General features: G+C 42.7%; 1 protein-coding gene across 1 annotated transcript in view; it reads right to left on the reverse strand.

Annotated features, from left to right (window-relative positions):
• Window positions 1-19,212, reverse strand: part of eif2ak3 (eukaryotic translation initiation factor 2-alpha kinase 3) — a 32,121-nt gene that overhangs the window by 4,088 nt on the left and 8,821 nt on the right. Inside the window, exons 2-16 of the mRNA XM_056392812.1 lie at window positions 16,666-16,795; window positions 9,126-9,320; window positions 8,781-8,917; window positions 8,054-8,321; window positions 7,775-7,940; window positions 7,489-7,614; window positions 7,069-7,191; window positions 6,688-6,917; window positions 6,104-6,216; window positions 4,031-4,153; window positions 3,281-3,430; window positions 2,236-2,794; window positions 1,764-1,937; window positions 953-1,126; window positions 656-757 (exon numbers count right to left, since the gene is read on the reverse strand). Coding sequence (XP_056248787.1) covers window positions 656-757; window positions 953-1,126; window positions 1,764-1,937; window positions 2,236-2,794; window positions 3,281-3,430; window positions 4,031-4,153; window positions 6,104-6,216; window positions 6,688-6,917; window positions 7,069-7,191; window positions 7,489-7,614; window positions 7,775-7,940; window positions 8,054-8,321; window positions 8,781-8,917; window positions 9,126-9,320; window positions 16,666-16,795 — 2,770 coding nt within the window. The remainder of the gene's footprint in view (window positions 1-655; window positions 758-952; window positions 1,127-1,763; window positions 1,938-2,235; window positions 2,795-3,280; window positions 3,431-4,030; window positions 4,154-6,103; window positions 6,217-6,687; window positions 6,918-7,068; window positions 7,192-7,488; window positions 7,615-7,774; window positions 7,941-8,053; window positions 8,322-8,780; window positions 8,918-9,125; window positions 9,321-16,665; window positions 16,796-19,212) is intronic.

Below are 19,212 nucleotides of genomic sequence, written 5' to 3' on the forward strand. Positions count from 1 at the left end.
GATCCGATCACACAAGGGTGAAGAAAATGTGTTGACAATAATGATCATTCGAATGGCAATAACGATGATGTGTTACTGTTTATCCAACAGAGTTTTCTGACACAACAAAAAACAATTTAGTAAATAAAAGAAAGAGACAGAAAGAAACTGGCTCATTAGAAATTCTCTCTCTGTCTTACACGAATAACAGCACTGGTGATTCAAACTGAAGCCAAAAATTAGAGCAGATCAAACAACTAACTTTACATTGGAAATTATCTGCCAATTTTAATACCCTTTGATTTTTTTAACAGTTCAGGTTGGGTAAATATTACTTACAACACATATAAGCTTGTTTTTGTTTAATTGATCTTTATTCGCTCCTGTCCTCCCTTATACGTTTTTTTCCGTTGCTCACACTTCCTTTTATCTTTACTGATGCTTTGATTTTTAATTCAACGCTTCACACACCAATTTGTATCTTACACAGAAAACTGTGTATATTGTAAAGAGGAAAATACTGACAAATCCAGTCTAAACTGACGATAATAACCACGTGCTTGACATTTCAAAAGCCGAGTTACTGGGTGAAACAACCCTTTTGGGAATTAAATGAAAAAGAGAAAATGAAGTAAAATCAAGACGTGATTATGTGCCCATGTGTTTGCTGACTCACCCTCACTCTCTCCATCTGGGTCCTGAAGGGATACAGCAGCTCAAACAGGATCAGACCCAGAGAGTAAATGTCCACTTTATGCGAGTACGAGTTTCCAGAAAGCTGCCGGGACAGAAAGGAAAGGATGGAGTTAAGACACATAAAGTCTCTTTTAGAGGGATCAGATCAACTTATCTTACTTACCCATAAGGAATTATTATCATAGCCTCTTTATAACCAAAGCTTCTGTTTATGTTTATATGAAAACATGAACACTTCCCACAAATAAATGAATTATTTTAAGTTCCATTCCCTCACCTGCTCTGGGCTCATGTAGAGCTTAGTGCCGACCTGTCCCGTGTGTCTGGTGAGGAGCGGCGCGGGCGTCAGGGCGCTCGGCTCGTCATCGTCCTCCTCCTGGTCCATGGCCGTGACGAGTCCGAAGTCTCCCACCTTCACCACGTCGTCCATAGTGAAGAAGATGTTGGAGGGCTGCAGGACGGATGATGACAGGTTACGTAAGATGTGTCAAACATCAAATATGTGAAGGCAGTGAGCATTACTAATGCATGCACCTGTTGACACCACCTGCAAGTGTTCCACTCCACATACACAAGCAGAGGAAATCACTTACATAGTGATCAAACCCAAACCAGCCAGATTTGCACTTTGGAAGCAAGAAGTGCATTTTCAACAGTGTTTAACAAGTGTTTTTAAAGCAGATTTAGCTAAATGTTAGTGGCTACATCTGCATTAGACCAGCCACTTGTTTGAAGGGGTTTTTTTGTTTTTCATATTCAGGTTTTAACTTCTCAGTTAAATTTAAAAAATGATTTTGGGGCAAAAATCAAGAACCTATAGAAATTCAAGTAGTGTAGAACGGTCAGTTGTGTCTACCGCAGCTGCAATATGAGGTTTAAGATGAAATGGTGGGTTTATTTTTCTTTTCATAAAGCACTTGCAGCTTTAAAGTGCAGCTATGAAGTTATGAGCTTTAAAACCTACAGTGTTAAAGTTCATTTTCCTTCCAGAAGCTGCAGCATCAGGACCGTTCTGCTCTTGCTTTACATTCACCCTTTCAGTGTAAGATACATTACGGTGGACAGTGTGTGCATGTGTGTATGTTCACCTTGAGGTCCCTGTGCATGAGCCCCTTGCTGTGCAGGAAGTCGACAGCCTCTGCGATCTGGAGGAAGATATCCAGACACTGGTTGTGCTCCCTCTGCTCCGGGAGGCAGCGCTGTGCCATCCAGTCCTTCAGGTTCTCCTTCCGACACAGCTGCATCTGGATGTACAGGTACACCTGGAGATGGGAATAGACAGGTTTGACTTCATGATTTATATAAATATTTCAGTTTAGTTGCTACTAGAAAAAAGAGGAAAAGAAAATATATTATAATATATATTGGTATTTAGGTATTGCACAAGCACAAAAAAACCTCCACACCTGCAGATGTTACAATCATTCTTGGGAAAACTTTTCCTTGTAGAACTACAACTGAAAGAGCTAATATTAGTGGTAAAGAGCCAAAAATTACCCCAAAGTATTCCCTAACACTGATGCCTATAATAACAACTGTGTGAGTGAATGACTGACTGACCTTGGGAGAAGGCTGGACTCGCTGGGTTGGAGGAGTTGTGGGGAGAGCCAAGGTAAGTGACGTTGGCCGTGGGGGAGAGGAAGAAGAGGGCGGGGCGGATTCCTGTTGCCTGGTGTGCGAGGAAGACGAGCTGTTCTTCTCCGTCAGCGTGCTGGGACTGGCTGCACTAGAGGCCGAGTCCGTGTCTGCCTCCGCATCTCGGTCGCAGCCCGAGTCCTCGAACACTATGTCGAAGGAAGAGGAGGTGCAGTCACTGGGGCCGCGCGGGGGGCACAGCTCAAAGGAGTGGGGGGTGTCCGAGGCGTCGGGGTCAGCCTGGCTGTCCCTCTCGGACATCACGCTGTCGTGGCCCAGGAGCGGGAGGAAGGAGAGGTCTCCGTCGTCAACGCTGAAACTGACGGATCCACCGGCACTGCTGGAGAGCAAGGCTCGGGGATCGGTGGAGGCCTCCAGAACGTCTCCCTCGGGCCCACAGACAGGAGAGACAGAGCTGGACACTGGCACTTTGACTGACAGCGCCTCCATGTGGTCGAGGAAGCTCATTGGCCAGTCGGTGGTACTGTCAGAGAAGAAGAAGAAGTCTTGTTGCTGCCAGGCTTACAGGTTCAGTTAAATTACATTCAACTACTACATAATATTACGAATAATGAATTCCAGACAAACGTGCAAGTGTGTAATGAATATGAAAAAAAGGAAATCACAAAATATACTGCAGCAATATTTAATGTGCATCAAGCAAAGGACTAAACACACCAGACTTTGAATACACTGCTGCAAATTTGCTTAATGCCAATATGCATTTCTCATTACATGACATTTTAACATCTGTCTTAATCAGTGAGTGAAGTGAGCCGAGCGATGTCGAGTCTGTGGTGTACTAAATGTCACAAATGTGATTATTTCATGTCATTATTCTTCTCAAGCAGAGGTTGAAGTTTCTTTGCATGGACGCCGCTGGGAGGAAAACAGACTCCTCGCAGACTTAAGCGCCGTGTTCGACCTGCCGAGCAACACGGGATAACAGGTTTTAAAAGCCGAGGCTCACCTGGCGTCTTTCAGCCACCTCTTGTCCATCTCCTCCTGCCAGCCCTCGGGGGGGCTCTCCTGCCAGGCATTGAAGTAGCGGATAATCCCAGGGTGCTCCAGTTTGGCCAGGGCCTTCACCTCTCGCATCACCTTCTCACGAGCCAGCTCCCTGAATGATGGGAGAAAAAAAAACTTAGTTTGACAGTTGGTTGTCTGATTTTTGATGAATTAAAGGTATGAACACACAACTCCAAAGAATTCCTAATAAGACTTTGCTCATTTTAGATTTGTTATGTTTTTTTTTTTTATTCCCAGTCACTTGACTCATTGTTGAACGAATGCATGAACAAATGTTCTAAGACAAAAATATTGGGATTTTTTCCATTACACCAACAGACCGTAATGACACAAAATGAAGCTGGCTTTGATGCACCAAGGGCTTAACAAGCGCTTCAACAAAAACACTGGGCATGAAAATAATTAACAGACTAGTTGTTTATGCATTACGGGATGCTCCAGTCAACAACAGGGCTAATGTGAAAGTAAATGCAGAGCCGCTGCAGCTCAACACTAAATTTCCATGCTTGTCAGTACAAATATAAATTTGCATGGCTACTATTTGTTCCAAAGCGTTAGATGTTGCTGCACGGTTTTTCTGTGTTTAGACTAGTAAGTTGCTGCTTACATAACCAGTTTAACAGCTTTCAAGAAAACAGAGGCAATAGCCCCCAGCTACAAAGCCTGTGGTGCGGCCAGTGAGAGGCACTACCTGTTGGGCAGGCGGATTCTTTTGATGGCATAGTTGCAGTCGTCCACTTTGTTGCGTGCTTCAAACACAACACCGAACCCCCCGCGGCCGAGGCACTGCACTGGCTCAAAGTCGGTTAAGTACCTGGGGAGAGACACTTTGGTTGTCATTATGCAAAGAAGAATCACACTGTGCTCAGTGGCAGAAAGGAGCTGTGTGTGACACGTGTGTTATTACCTACGTCCCTGACAATTTCAAAGACCAGGGGATCACATAATCCTCTATAGTCAAGGAGGTGTATTAAGTGGTAAAAGGTGATTAGCAGAGAAGAAATTACCACCAGCCAAATCCCTGTCATGGCTGACTGTGGGTGCTGAGTTGGCAGGAAACCAAGTTAAAGCTGAACATGAATCATTAATTTCACATTAACATTGTGCTGTCAAAAAATTCTCAGCTGTCACTAATGCAAACTCTACTTCAAAGTCACATGCTGAGTAACAGCAAAAACACGTGGTTAGACTAAAAGAAAAAGATGGCGCAACCGAAGAGAGAAGGAAATATTAATACCGTATGACAAAGATTTCTCATGCTGGGTATTTTTTTCTGAGAGACACCTGAACAAGGTCTCTCACACACAGAAACACATACAGAGGGCAGAACACGTATTCAACTTTCCTCTCAGGTGAAACATCCATCACCTATTTTGTATCTCGCTTTTTACAGATCCTATCCTTAGTTTGAAATTAAGTTTTTATCATATAACAAAGACACTGAAATCCCTGTCAAGGCTGTGAGTGCTGAGTTGGCAGGAAACCAAGTTAAAGCTGAACATGAATCATTAATTCACATTAATATTGTGCTGTCAAAAAAGCTCTTAGCTGTCACTAAGGCAAACTGTACCTCAAAGTCACAGGCTCAGTAACAGCAACGACAAATTATTAGAATAAAAAAATAAACTGAACAGAGAATTTTTATTTTCATGATGTTAGGACCAACATGGTCTATTTTAAAGTTAAATAACGTAATATTCATTTGTTGTATACAGGCGTATGTCTGTATAGACACAGCTCTTCTGCTATTTGTATCTCAATCACACACCGCCTGTCAGGAGTATCACAGTTTTTCCATTTGGTCTGACTCCATAAACCATCATTAGGGAGTACTCCGTTATTCTAAGTAGACGTAAAGAAATTAAATCATTGAGTTTGCTGCCTCCATTCACTCTCTTCTACACCCTGTCAAAGCATCCCTGCTCAGGCCCCTCAGGGGATTGAGGGCTGTCTTATTAGGAAATGTGTGGGCACATGCGATTCAGGCCTCTTCTGGTTTCCTGATCTCTATCTCCCTCGTAATGATCCTGACTCATGTCTGCAGCAGCTGCTGCAACAGCCACCGGTTTTATTTAAAGAAAGTTCTTCAGCAAAAGCAATCTGCATGGATTGCAGCAGCTTTAAAGGAAAGGGATGGGTGGGGTGTTTGTCATTTTAGGGTGGATCAAAGAAGAGACTGTGTAAGTGATGACACCAGGAGAGAAAAAAAAAAACACACTGCAGTTTGGTCGGATTCCTGCTTGTGTTTGGGAGGGAAAAGCCACATTATTTAGCTCACGAATATAAACACGTAAAGTCCATCAATCAGACTACAGGATGTCAGTGGCAGCCCATAAATTATGGCCACTGATCATATTCCGGATGTCCAAAATAACAGAAAAACTTCAGACAATGTGCTGACAGTGATGTAAAGTGACACCTCGACCCTGTGGCAGATGCTGCTGGGTGGGGTGGGGTCTGCGGGTGACAAGGTCATTTTCATTTGATGGAACAGCTGAGTTATCCAATCATGCACTACTACGGCTCGTATCTCCAATCTCTGCCTTGTCCTATGAAGGCAGGCTGGAAGACCAGTGGTCACCATGGTAACAGTGCTGAATCTGTAGCTACACCTTGAAAGAGTGAGACTCGCGTTCGACTTTCAAGTGTGAGGATAACAATTCCCGGCACAGTGGTGTTGTTATGTGAACTTCCCCTGAGTCATGACAAAAGCATTTACATGAAGCGTGTTCCGCCTCAGCTTCACAGTGTGTTAATGACGTACCTGGACACATATTCGCTGGAACGGGTCTCCATGGCAACCGGCTCTTTGGATTCGACAACCTCAAGGTCAAACTTGCTGTCTGTCTGGCACTGTGTCTCCGACTCTTTCCGTTGCTGGGGGGGGGGGGGACGGGACATATTGAGGACATCATACATGTTGCTTTTTTTCTATTAGAAAAAACAAGCTTAACTTTTGTGGCATGTTGGGTATTTTTTTTCTGAGAAACACCTGAACAAGGTCTCTCACAGGAAGCAGATACAGAGGGCAGAACACGTATTCAGCTTCTTCTCAGACAAGACATTCCTTTAAGATTCAATGTGCTTATGTTAAAGGAACTAGTTCAAAGAAAAATTGTATCTTACTTTAAAAATATATCATTTAAAATGTCTGATTGAAATGAACTTTGTCAACTTTATCATCTCACAAAGACACTCAAATTAAAAACCTCAAGGATGTCACAGAAAGTTTGTTTGTGTTTGTTTTGTTTGTTACTGAAGCAAATTCTTTACACAGAATAAAAGTTGCATTTGCACCGTGAGGAATTATCGCACTATGCTCATCTGTCTGTCTGTCTGTGGCCTTACCCTCACGTAGGCTACAGGGGCGGGAGGGTGGAAGAACTTGCGGACGATGTAGGTGGTGGCGGCGATGCAGAAGACGATGGTGCCGAGGATCTCCTTCCACCAAGGCAGCAGCAGCACGGGGTCCTTCCTCCTGCGACTGTCACCCCCCGCCACGTTTCCCTTTATCAGGCTTACAGCACTGTCGCGCTTCTCTCTGTAACGCTTGCTGTAGGGGAAGTAGTAGCCATTGTCTACAAGGAGGAAACAAAGAAATCAGTCAGTGGAGATTTTTGTTGCCTGTGTCCCTCTCAGCCAGTTCACTTCTCTCTGCTGTACATCCTGGGTGCCCTTCATGTATATAAGACTTTAATGTGGGCTTTTAGTCCAGTACGAGGTTCTTACCGTATGGATACTGAAGGATGGACAAGGCTCCGTTACTGTATTCGTCATGGGAGAACTTGTCGTTATTCAGACACTTGTCGAATTCATCAGAGCCGACCAGGGCTGGTGTCCGAGACGGGGAATCTGTGTCACGAACAAGATGAATAAGTTCTTTGATTTCAGTGGTAAGACGGATCAATATGGAATAACAATCTCAGAGTGGCTGTATATCAAGGGGAATAAATAGGGAACACAGGGAGACACAGTGTCCAGATGACTTCAAATAATTCTTGGGAACAAAGTTTCACTTAGTGGCTAAAACTACAGTGATGAGGTCGGTGTTTGGTCACTGCACCTCAGGTGTTCATGCCCTCACTACCTCAGTGACTTTGGTAATTAGACACAGCACCTAATGATTTGACTGAGGAGCTGTGGACTTACGGATTAGAGGCTTCCATCTGACAGTAGGCAGTGGAATTATACTCTTCTCTGATCCGATAGCTTTGGAGGGGAACTTTTCAGTGATCCTCACTGAGGACTGGAGGTAGAGCTGTCCCTGGAACATCCCTGGTAAAATAAGAGCAAAGGGGTTTGTTTGTGCACTACAATACAAGTGTCAAAACGCACGGCTTATCAATCATCATCCTCCTGCCTCCGTTTTTTAAACACCAAATCTTCTAACACCGACACACTTCAGGTGTTTATTTATGCTCGTGTATAAAATTACCTAAGTACACGCTGGACTCTGCCGTTCCCCTGGCCTTCTCCGGATCATCGTTATCCTCCTCCTCATCAGTTTCTGACTGGTTGCTGTAGGCAGTGTCGTCAAACAGGCTGATTGGTGTGACTTTACCACCGCCCACCAGCCAGGCCGAGGCGATGGGCGTGCAGAACTACAAAACACAGGTGATAGAGAGTTAGATTTTGTGCTTTGTTGATGTCTAGAAAGAGTTCAAATAAACCACCTGACTGTAAATTTAGTTTAGTTAAGTTTATAACATCTAACCTGACGCTCCCAGACCAGCTGTCCCTCAGGCTCGGTGCTGAAGGCCATGACCTTCCAATCAGGAACTGACACTTTGATGACGAGGTCCAGATTCTGCTTCTGGTTCTGCTGGTTCTCCGCCTGCTCCCTCTCTTTCGGTTCGTCTGTGATGACCCGCTGACTCTCCCTCCAGGCATCGCCATTCGCCACTTCTCCCTCCAGGAAGTTGATTCCAGACTGAGCCTCAGGAAGAAGCTTCAGCTCAAAGTTTCCGACACTGAAGTTCCACCTTGTAACAAGAACGATAACACACAGGTGAAACACCTTCTTTAATTTGTACTTTGGTAACTGATCATCACAATTAAAAGGTTAACTTTATAAAAAAGTATACTAATGATAACTGTTGAGTGTTATTTTGTTTAATAAATGAATTAATTATTCCTCACTGCATTTTAAATCAGCTGACTCCAAATGTAAACAAAATGGATATTTATGTAACATGGCCGTGCATAATACAATTACAGATTTAATCTGTCTACTGAGGGTGAGATCAGGACACTGACAAAAAGAATGCATAGATAATGAGTATGCAAAATATGGGAAAGTAGATGACGAGCTGACTGACACGATTTAAAACCACTGACAGAAAGTCAGTCACGTGGCTCTTTCTGAAAGATACGGTAGCTGCTTCATGACTCGGGCTGACCGAGAGCGACAGGGACAGATTGAATGATTGAATGAAACTCACTTCTCCATCCCTGATCGGGGCCTGATGGCTCGCACGGTCTTCTGAGTCCTCTGCAGCAGGAGCACGTCTTCAGACTCCATCTCATTATTAGTATCCCCCCAGTGGCTGCAGCCCACCGCAGAGCAGATGTACCGAAGCTGAGGAAAACAACGGGGGAAATTACGACGAGGGTTATTCTACTGTGTTAGTGGAATTAGGTTTGGTTGCTGTTTTGCTGACTTCTTTCAAAACTAATTGGTATGATTAATTTGATTCAGTCTCTTGGTGGAACAAAGGAAAAATATAAGTCCATTCATTCCATTTGTTTCCATGCTGTCATATTTGAATTGAAATGATTTCACTGACCTTGCCGCTGTAAGCCCCCAGACCATAGGTAGTTAGGGATTTGCCCCCAACCAGGACGGTGTCCTCTCCGATACGGTAGGACGACTCCAGCAAGGACTCCACGCTGAAAGGCACTGCCTCCATACTCTCTCTGTCCCGGTTCCACTGGAACAAGGCACCGTCCAGTGAGGGGATGACCATCTTATTGCCAAACACCTGCAGGAATCATCAGATCGGTTTTTGTTATTGGTTCTTACTGTCAAAATATCACAATCTGATGTTAGATTAGTTGGAGAGGCACAAATCTGGAGCTGCAACAATTAGCTGAAAAAGATGATTAGAAAAATAGTCAGCTATTATTTTAATAATCAAGTAATCATTTAAGTATTGTTTTTAATTTAAAAAATGTAGCTTTCTGCCCCTGAAATATGACGATTTCCTGTTTTATATCATAATGAACTGAATCATTGGATTTTGAACTATTGGTTGGATAAATTAAGATATTTGAAGACTGAAGCAGCAAATTAATTGGTAATGAAATGAATCATTAGTCGCAGCCCTGCACATAAACACAAAAGAGCCATGAATAAGATTATTTCCCACTAAATGTGACATTAACCTTTTTGTACCTGTAGTCTGTGGTCCACTGGTGTTAGCCTAATGAACTGGAACACAGGTGACGCTGTACCACACCTGGACTCCCCCTACTAAAGTCATCTGAACAAGCCCCAGATACACTGAACACTGTACTGTTGTTGCCATTGCTGCATAAACTTTGTCCAACCGTTAATATCACACACTGCACCAGTGACATCAGGACAAATCTTTGATAAAATAAGTGGTTCTGAATTTTATTCCGTCTGATGCAACAGCTTTCAACACACACCAACCCTCCTGGAATATCTTTTACATTATGAAAAGTCCTTTTCAGCTCAGACAGACAATCGTTCAAACATCCAAATACTTGCCCACACAGACAACACCGGCCGACACACTTCCGCCCACACAGCAGCAGCGTTAGCCCCCGCACACTTGGACTCAATCCACAGGCCTGGGACCATTACACAACTAAGAGCCCAAGTAATTAACCTGGATCTTTATAAAAGTGTGCAACCGTGGATAACGTGTGTGTGTGAGCTATTAGGTGCTCACTGTAGGGGAGCAGTAAGGATGACATCATTGCAAAAACCTGAGCCTAATCCTGATTTAACCTCCATAGCATTAGCTCCGCGGGGGGGGGGGGTGTCAGGACAATTGCTTTCCTCAAGCACTTCAGTCATCATTATATAAAGACTGTTATCAAGAATCTGTTTGTTTGTCCGAGTTGTGACTCACTCTTTTCAACAAACTGTTCAGTGATATGAAAACAGTTTTTCACCAGTGAGGGATTCCTCATCTTCTTGATGAACACGACCACAAAGGGACGGACACATCAAGTGGTGTTTGGGTCGAACCCATGACCAGTCAGTCACCTTGTTTTTGGTAAAATCCTATCAGACTCTAAAAAGGTCAGTGTAGTAGCTTTGTGGTGGATTAAAAAAAAAAATGCCAAGAGGGAGCAATGCATGGTAGACTGATTTACTAGAGAGCATAGCCAGGATCAGAGGTGATGTCATCTTTTTAGAGGGAGGGAGGGAGGGAGGGAGGGAGGGGGGGGGGTGACTTGGAGACGAGACCAGGATAAATTTAGCAAGTGAAAGGAGGAGGGGTTAACAATCTGACCATCACATCACACCATGGCTGGCATGGCTGAGGAGACGCAAAGAGGTTTACAGCAGAGGGGAACTTCTCTGTGCATGAGTCATCCTGCTCCTGATGCTTTAATCCACGTCTCTGATCCGGCCCAGTGTTTTACCACCGGTTAGCCTGGATCTGCTCTCTCAGCTGCTCTTCCTGCTCATCTTCCCCACGGGCGCAGACACACATCCAGACACGGTTCTACTCCACTGCTCTCTGCACTGTCTGGTTTACAATGTTGTCCTACAAAACTCTGCATCAGCAAGAAGTGAGAAAAGGTTGTGAAAATTTACGTTGAATGAAGCATTTATGTTGAAGTTTTTCAAGACCTCCACCTTGGAAATAAATAAATAACCCGAGATGACAATACCAACGCTATCTAACTTCATCACATCAGATAATAATAGATTGGTTTGATGTTTGAGCAGGTAGAAAGTGTCAGTTTTGGTGCTTATTTAAAAAAAAAACATAAAACTCTCCAAGACGACAACGCTGAGGTTTCCATAGGACAAGAAGTTTAAGCTTTGCTGCAGATTTATTTGCCCTGCAGGCAAATCTATTCAAACTCCCTCTACTTATTTCTGAATCTTAGCTTCATCGTCATCACAGCTCTTTAATAATCTGGTAGAGCTGTCTAGTGAATTATTAACTCTTTTTCTGTTCTAAGTTTCAAGAGACCAGAACAATCATTACATCTCAGCACTGTGAGGGGTCAATGAGTCCGTAGAGGGTCCGGGGGAAAGTGGGGTGCTTCAAATTGACATATTTTGACAGCTATTTAAATCATAAAGCAGTCTATCTATTAAAGTGAGTGGAAGTTCTCTAATATGAGACCACTTCTTCTATTGTCTTCTGTAATATTGTTTGATGCACATATCCACACTTACATGAACAAAAAAATTAGAAAATAATCGAGGTGGGTTGATTTATATGCACCGTTTCTCCGAATGAGAATGAGGTAACCTCAGACATACATTGATCCAATCAAACATTCTGCATCAAACTCATGTTACTTCATTTAAGCCACATAAGCATAAATCTAATACTAAAGTCTCCGTTTTAAATGTGATCTAGACGAGGGAAAATTAAATACAATCCACCTGCACGTGTCACAGTATTTATGACTTTTGGCAACGTACCAGCACGACATTATGTAAAGTACATCTCATTACGTTCACACTACGCCTGACGTGCTGTGTGGCTGGTGGGTATGTTTACCACTTTAAATCTTAAAGAGTGTCCATGCCATCAAGTTCATAGAGATTGTGTGTTAGCTTAGATATAACTAACGCATGTATTTCCTTAAAATCTGTTCTGCTAATTGGAACAAGGTTATTCATTAGCTGCAAAGCATTTGAGGAAGAAAGAGTTTGAGGAAAAGGAATCTATTTTTAAAAATATATGGCAGCCCTTTCTAGATTACATGAAAAAAAAAAACCCTAATCAAAGCAAATTAAAAGGTTTTCTTTGATGAAATGTGTATGAATATATGATCAACACCCCCCCACCCCCCACTCTGTTGTTTTATGTACTTTGTTTATCCTGGTCTTTGTGTTTCTTGAAAGGGTCTTGTGTTGAGTTCCTACATTTTTGTTAAATCTTTAAGACAAAAGAAAAAATAATTCAGAAACAAGGGTGTAGATTTTGTATCTCAAATTTTTGTGGAATAATAAAATAAATGATTCAAAAGAGCCGATCACTTAAAAAAATAGTCTAAATGATTAAAAAACACACTCCTCAGCACAAATGTTTTCTTCCCCTTATGTCTCTTCTGCTATGAATTTCTTAGACCTATTAATTTTTTAAGAGCTACAAATCGGACTCATTCAAGTCTTACCCTCGGCTCTTGTTTTGAATGTGCAGATGCCCTTTATCCAACATTACTGCTCTGCTGCACCGGATCATCAAGACCTCTGTGTGAGGTCAGATTCTAGATTATTACATTTTATTTTTCCCTTTACAAGGTGATCATTATTAGTTTAGTTCTTTAATATAATTATTATATTATATCTTTAACATTGGTGCTTTTGAAATGTTTTTTTTTTTATACACAGTTTATTATGGAGTCATTTTGTGTTTAGAATCATGTCACTGTTATTCTACCCTTGGGAAACGTAGCAGGGGTGGGGGGTGGGTTCAATGGGAGCGGGGAGGTAAGGATCGGACAGTTGCAGTGGCGTGTGCGAGTGTTTGTGTGTTGCTGCCGACGCTACAGCAATCCTGTCAAACACAGTCAGCTCTCACCCGCCGCTAATGTGCCACTGTTGGCCCACAAGGCTACTGCTCCACTTAAAGGCGACAGACAGTGAGAGAGAGAGACACACAGACAGTGGACAGAGGGAGAGAGAGAGAGAGAGAGAGGAAGAGAGAGAGAGAGAGAGATGGTGGTTTGACTAGAACAAAACAAAACAAAAGACAATCTAAAAGAAATTAGAGCAGCTAAGAGAAAGGTCGACTTTCTGCCAAAAAAAAAAAAACTGCCCATCTGGCCTTTTTCATTTCCTTCTCCGGGCTGGGAGAGTTATTGCCTGTCACATTAGTCGCTGTGAGGCGATCAATTGTTAGTCATTGTGCGGTGATCAATCAAATTCTCATTCATTCACGCTGCATGCCAGCAGAGGTATGCAAGTGTGTGTTCTGTGGAGTGAGAGTGTGTGTATTGTCTATTATGTGATGACATCATCTCTGGTTTGAGGCATTACCTCACCTCACTAATCACCCAACTCCCCTTCATCCCTTTAACCACCCCCCCCCCCAGCATGACTCACTCCATGTTGGCACTGGCTCCCTCCATCTAACCCCCCCACTCCACACACACACACACACACACCCTTAACCCCCCATGCAAACACCCCCTAGCGACTCCTGGCTTTTTGAAGTGATGGCTTCTTTTTCTGCAGACAATGCTGTTTGTGGCTCTGCTGTCCCTCATTTCAGTAAAAAAAAAAAAAAAGAAAAGAAAAGACGCATACACTCTGCAGGATGCAGCAGGTGACTGGCTGCTTCCTCCCCAGCATGTCGAGGCCAGCCAATGGCATGGCGGCAGACCCCCCTAGCCTCTAATCACTGAGCAGACTGGTGTCTCAGGGACCCGACAAGCACCAATGAAACTGTTGCTAAGCGCTCAGGAGGCGGTGTAGGGGTAGTGGTAGGAGACAGTGCCCCCCCGCACCCCCACCCCCCACCCCTCCACCCCCACCCCCCACCAACACACACACAAAAACGCCCACACACAGCAGACAGGCATCCCAGGTTACCGGGGACAGAGAGGGCACGGCTGGATTTAAACTTACATAAAGTGCATGGGTATATATATATATATATATATATAAAAGAAAACACACGCATACAAGACACACACGCGCGCGCACGTACACACGCACACACTCCAGGGATCATAACAAATGACGTCACAGCGAGTCACTGGGTTCAGAGCTGACAGGCATCTCTCCTCGTTCCACTCCGTCAGCCAAATGAAAGCCAACAGGTGAAAACACACAGAGAGGGAGTCTAACACACAAACACACACACACACACACACACACACACACACACACACATTCAGCATCCTCTGTCATAACATGTGCATATTGGAGGATGACAGGAGGATGTTACATGTGTGTCTCTGTATAATTTTCTTGACACGATGTGAAGTCAACACACTCAACACAGATGTAAAGACGAGGAGAAATCTATAGTGTCCCCAGAGACTCTAAAGCAGCTGTGTTTTTATCTATTAGATATTGTACTTTCACTTTTACTTCATTAGTTCATCCAAAATAAATCAAAAATAAACTAAAACAGATAAGATTTGAATTTATTTTTGAAGGAAAAACATTTCTTAATTAAATTATAATTGATTTGTTTACTTTACCTTCTTAAGTATTGAATAATAACAAATACATAAATTCTCACTAGAATAGTATTACAATGCATGACTTTCACTTTTAATTAAGTAATAATACAGCAATACTGCTTGCATGTGTCTAGTTAAGCTACTTCTGTATAGTCACAATTAAATTTCCTTGAGTGAATGAATAATTGATTTAAAAAAAAAAAAACCATTAAATCAGCAGTATAATAAAACAAACCAATATTCGGGAAAATAAATCACAGAGAAATCATCTTTCTGTGACCTGAGAAAAGCATGACAACCATGTAATAGAATAATGTAAAAAAAAAAAAAAAAACTACAAAAGCCATATAACAAGCGTGGCATCTTGTAATTCAGCACACTTGGGTACAACTTTATATTCAAGGTCAAATGTACATTGTGATGCAGCCAGTGCAGAAGCTATACTGTGCTTCGAGGAACCTTTAGGGGTTCTCCACATCATAACCTCTGAGGACCCTACAAATAAAAAAATAAAAATAAAAAAGGGTTCATGAATTCTGATTTTCTAAATCCCAAACACAGCAGTTCTCAACCATGTGCCACCAAGCAGAACAAGTTTTCAGTTTTAGTTTTTATTTATTTTCATTCTGAACCCACTTCACAGCAGGTGACTTCAGCTCCTTCCTTCTAGTTGGAGGTTTGCTGATCAGTGAAGTCAGCTGCCGTGGTGTTTACCTGCACAGACTTCTCAGGCTGAACGGCAGATACTTGAGAACCACTTCACCTACTGATGCGTTTCTAAATACTTGGATGAGATTCTACCAAAAACTTTTAAACTGTTTATTTTGTGCTTTCATTTCATACACATTTTTAATCCTCTTTTCTTTTGAGTCTGGTGCTTATTGCTTTTGAGCTGTCAATTAAACAGTGTGGGTTGGCTTTTTATCTGTGCTGCCCACCACCAACTGATTCCAGTCAATCAATCTATTTCTGTGGGAAACATAAAACACACCACAACCATGAGCCAGGCCCTTTTCTGGAGAACCCCCCCACACTTGTCAAAAGATATAAAACTTTATGAACTGGTCTAGATTGCTGGTTTTTCATTGTTATATTACACTAATAAAGCAGAAATGTAGTTATACGGCAGAGCCAAAGAATTCATTACACTTACCAGCACCAACAATCTAACATTAAACTGATCTCAGCAGCCACCCAGACCCTTGTTAGTTTTCAGAGGCTTTTTCCCTGAGGCAAAACTCTCATCCAGAGCGAGTCCACATCAAAGTGAACCATGAGCACGTCTCTGGTATGTATTTCGGAGAGCAGCGCTCTGGTCTAGCTCTGGGCTACACTTCACTTTCAGCATGTCGGTGTGGGCGGTTTAAGCCTCTGTATACATGTACAGACGGGGGTCTTGCTGCGCTTGTATGTGTAAACCACTACAGTCAACAAAGAGGCTAATCCTCCAGGCGATAGAGCTACTCTCAGATTTATGTGGGGGTGTACTGTATGTCTGGTATGTGTACGTGTGTACATGAAATGAATGTAAACAACAGCAAACCTTGGTTGAATGATCAAAGTGCACCGAGTTCAATTATTGGTCTTAGTGTCTACAGAGAGAAAGATATGTCAAGACTGTGGAAATTGACTTTTTCATCCACTGGTAGAGATTAATCAGCTGGGTAATGTCTGTTTAACTTGTTTAATTGGCTGTGGTTGACCCTTGTGTTTATCAGATGGGGCTGTTCTTCTACATGTCAAGAGAATAATACTGAGAGGTTTGATTATAGCACTGGTTTACTGATCTGGATCATTTATATTTCCATACACAGTCTACTGTCTTTACTTCTTAGGGTTGACAGAAAGGACAATAAATCTAAATTTCAGCTGCATTAACAGTCTTCCAGATGTGTGCCTGTTCAACATGAGGTAGGTTTTCCTTATTTTTCTTAGTCATTTGCAAAGGAAGCACAGGTGTTGGTCTACCTCGGGTTTGCTGAGGCTTGAGGACACCAGGCACCCTGAGCCGACATCTAGATCCCACTGCTTCCTGCCCTGGTTGTGAGGATCCAGAGCAGAGATCCGCCCATCCAGGGTGCTGATGATTACAAGAGACCTGCGGGTAGAACACAAAGATATCAACACACTGTGCAAATGAGGGATCTGTAGACAGTTATTGCAGCTTTCCATACCGGCAGGGTTACACTCTTTTCAGTCTTGGCCACCGATATTGACGAGAAAACTTTAAAGGCGACAATGCGTCTCAGCAAGCTGTTTTTTTTTTGTCCAGTAACGTTGGTGTTGTCCTTTAACTTTAATCTTCCCAGTGGGAGCTTCAGTCTAATGCCATCACAGACAAGATAATAAAGGGCAAAGAACGAACTGTGGCGGTGCAGATGTTGTCTGCCTTTGTTTAGCGCTCAGGGTGACCTTCAGCTGCAGCCAACAGCACACCTGTGCCATGACAAACCCCACCCTGTCAGCTCGTTATGGTGGCATGTTGATTAAAGATGGGACCAGACTTAATGATTATTAAGACCTGACCAGACACCCCACATATGTGTCTTATTTACATGAAAAAAATACAGTACTGTATGAACAGGAATTCAGAGAACTGCTGAAATGTAGGATGAAGAGAGAGTGTAAACTCTGCTGAAAGAGTTGTGAGAGTGAGTGAACTTTGTAAAAAAAAAACAAAAAAAAAAAAAACAGATGGATGAACTGGATTGATCTTTATCGCTCATGATACATCAACTTTCAACTTCTTTTTGAATCTTACTTCTATCAGAGTCTTGTAATCCCACAGAACAAGCAGACTTAAAACACCTGGGACTGAATTTCAGATCAAAATCAGAATAAAGAAACAAGACAGACGAGGTTGCAGACGGGGGTTTCATTTCAATAAGTATTGTAAATGAATTTTCTTATGTCCTCATTTTATAAGTGTGAACTCCATTGCTATCTACTTTTTTCAGCAAAGACACAAGAGGCTGCTGCGCCTCAGGTATGGGAAGAGCACACTGATAATGCCCTGAAACAGATGCTGTGAGACTGTTAAGAGTACACAGGGGGATTTGACATGGTTACTTTTCTCAGGCTTAAAACTGTTAATACTGCCATAAAATTAGGCTAATTTACATGTAAAACCTCAAATAAATGTTTTATGTGTCAACAAAGACTGTCTTTTATTCAGAGTCGGTGGATTCATTCGGTGTCATTTCTGATTAGTCTCGGCTTTCTCCTGCACTCACCAACACTGGCAGAAAATTTGTGTTCACAAACATTGGCTTGACTGGCCAGGATGACAGCTTAGAGAAAGAAAACCACCAAACCCCTTCAGAGATTTGTATAATTTCAATTTCGGAGATCTTTGAGAACAGGGATGAAGCCCCGTCTTAGGTCTGCTGGCTATAATCAAAGTTGTTTTGCCTTCACGGGCAAAACTTACTGTGATTCCACAAAAACTGGCACAGAAAAAGAAAATATTTTAATACCGAATTCTGTTAAAACAAAATAAAGTGGACGCGTTTTCCACATATTTCATTCAGATGCATTGTTGAATGAGACAGAGTGAGCAGCTAAAAATAAGACAGGGGAGAAAATAAGATGCAGGGGGTGACAGTGTTTTCCCTCAGATGATGTATGTGCTATGGATTTCTCCCAGCACCACTGCGCTTTACCCCAGAGAAAAGATTTAGGAATTGTTGTAGTGATGGATTTTTATTTTTGTAGCTCTCCCTTATACATTAGGTTTGTTCCACATCAGAACCAAAGCACAAATTCCCCAAATGAGTTTTATTCCCCTTTATGTGCCCACACAGCAAGTTGTGTTAGCATTTCCTCCCTCTTTTGGTCTCGTAACTCCCGGCTAAAAAACGGTGTAACTGACTTGAATGAATCGAGACACCCGGCCCCACCCTTTGCCTCCCTTTTAGGGCTTCTGCCGCATTGCTTGTCAATCATGTCCTGAGCTCTGGCAGGGGCCACCTCCTGACTATTGATTTGTATCTGTCTAGAGGAGATGCTGTCAACGGGGCTTTTAGCTTTATTTAACCAGCGAGGGTCTGCTGAGCACACATGCCGTCTCTGAGCACCCACTGCCTCGCATCCACACAGCTGGGACCCAGGCAGCTTCCCTCTGTTGGCCACCAGGGCATATGGGGGTTTTAACTGCCTCCCTTGAGGGCAACTAGACAGCAGTTGTTGAGGGAAAGAGAAAGTGTTACACTTGTTCACTTTCTCAGCTCAGACTGAAAAGAAAAATGAGGAAATAAAGAAAAGGTGGCCACAGCATCATCAATCATCTTTATTTATGTCCACTGTGACAGCTGTCAACTAAGCTGAGTGTATTTAATAGTAACATCACCCGCACCATCCATCATTTAGACTGAGTAGGTGAATTGCTACTGATTGCTGTAATCCCTTATTGATTTCACCTATCGAACACTGTTCAGTCATGAAGGGGAAGGAGCTTGTTCAAGGATGTTCAAGCCTTAGAAAAACTAAGAAATAGATTGCTTCAGACGGTGCAAA

The sequence above is a fragment of the Seriola aureovittata genome, chromosome 13 (genome assembly GCF_021018895.1).
Source record: "Seriola aureovittata isolate HTS-2021-v1 ecotype China chromosome 13, ASM2101889v1, whole genome shotgun sequence".
Classification (NCBI taxonomy): Eukaryota; Metazoa; Chordata; class Actinopteri; order Carangiformes; family Carangidae; genus Seriola; species Seriola aureovittata.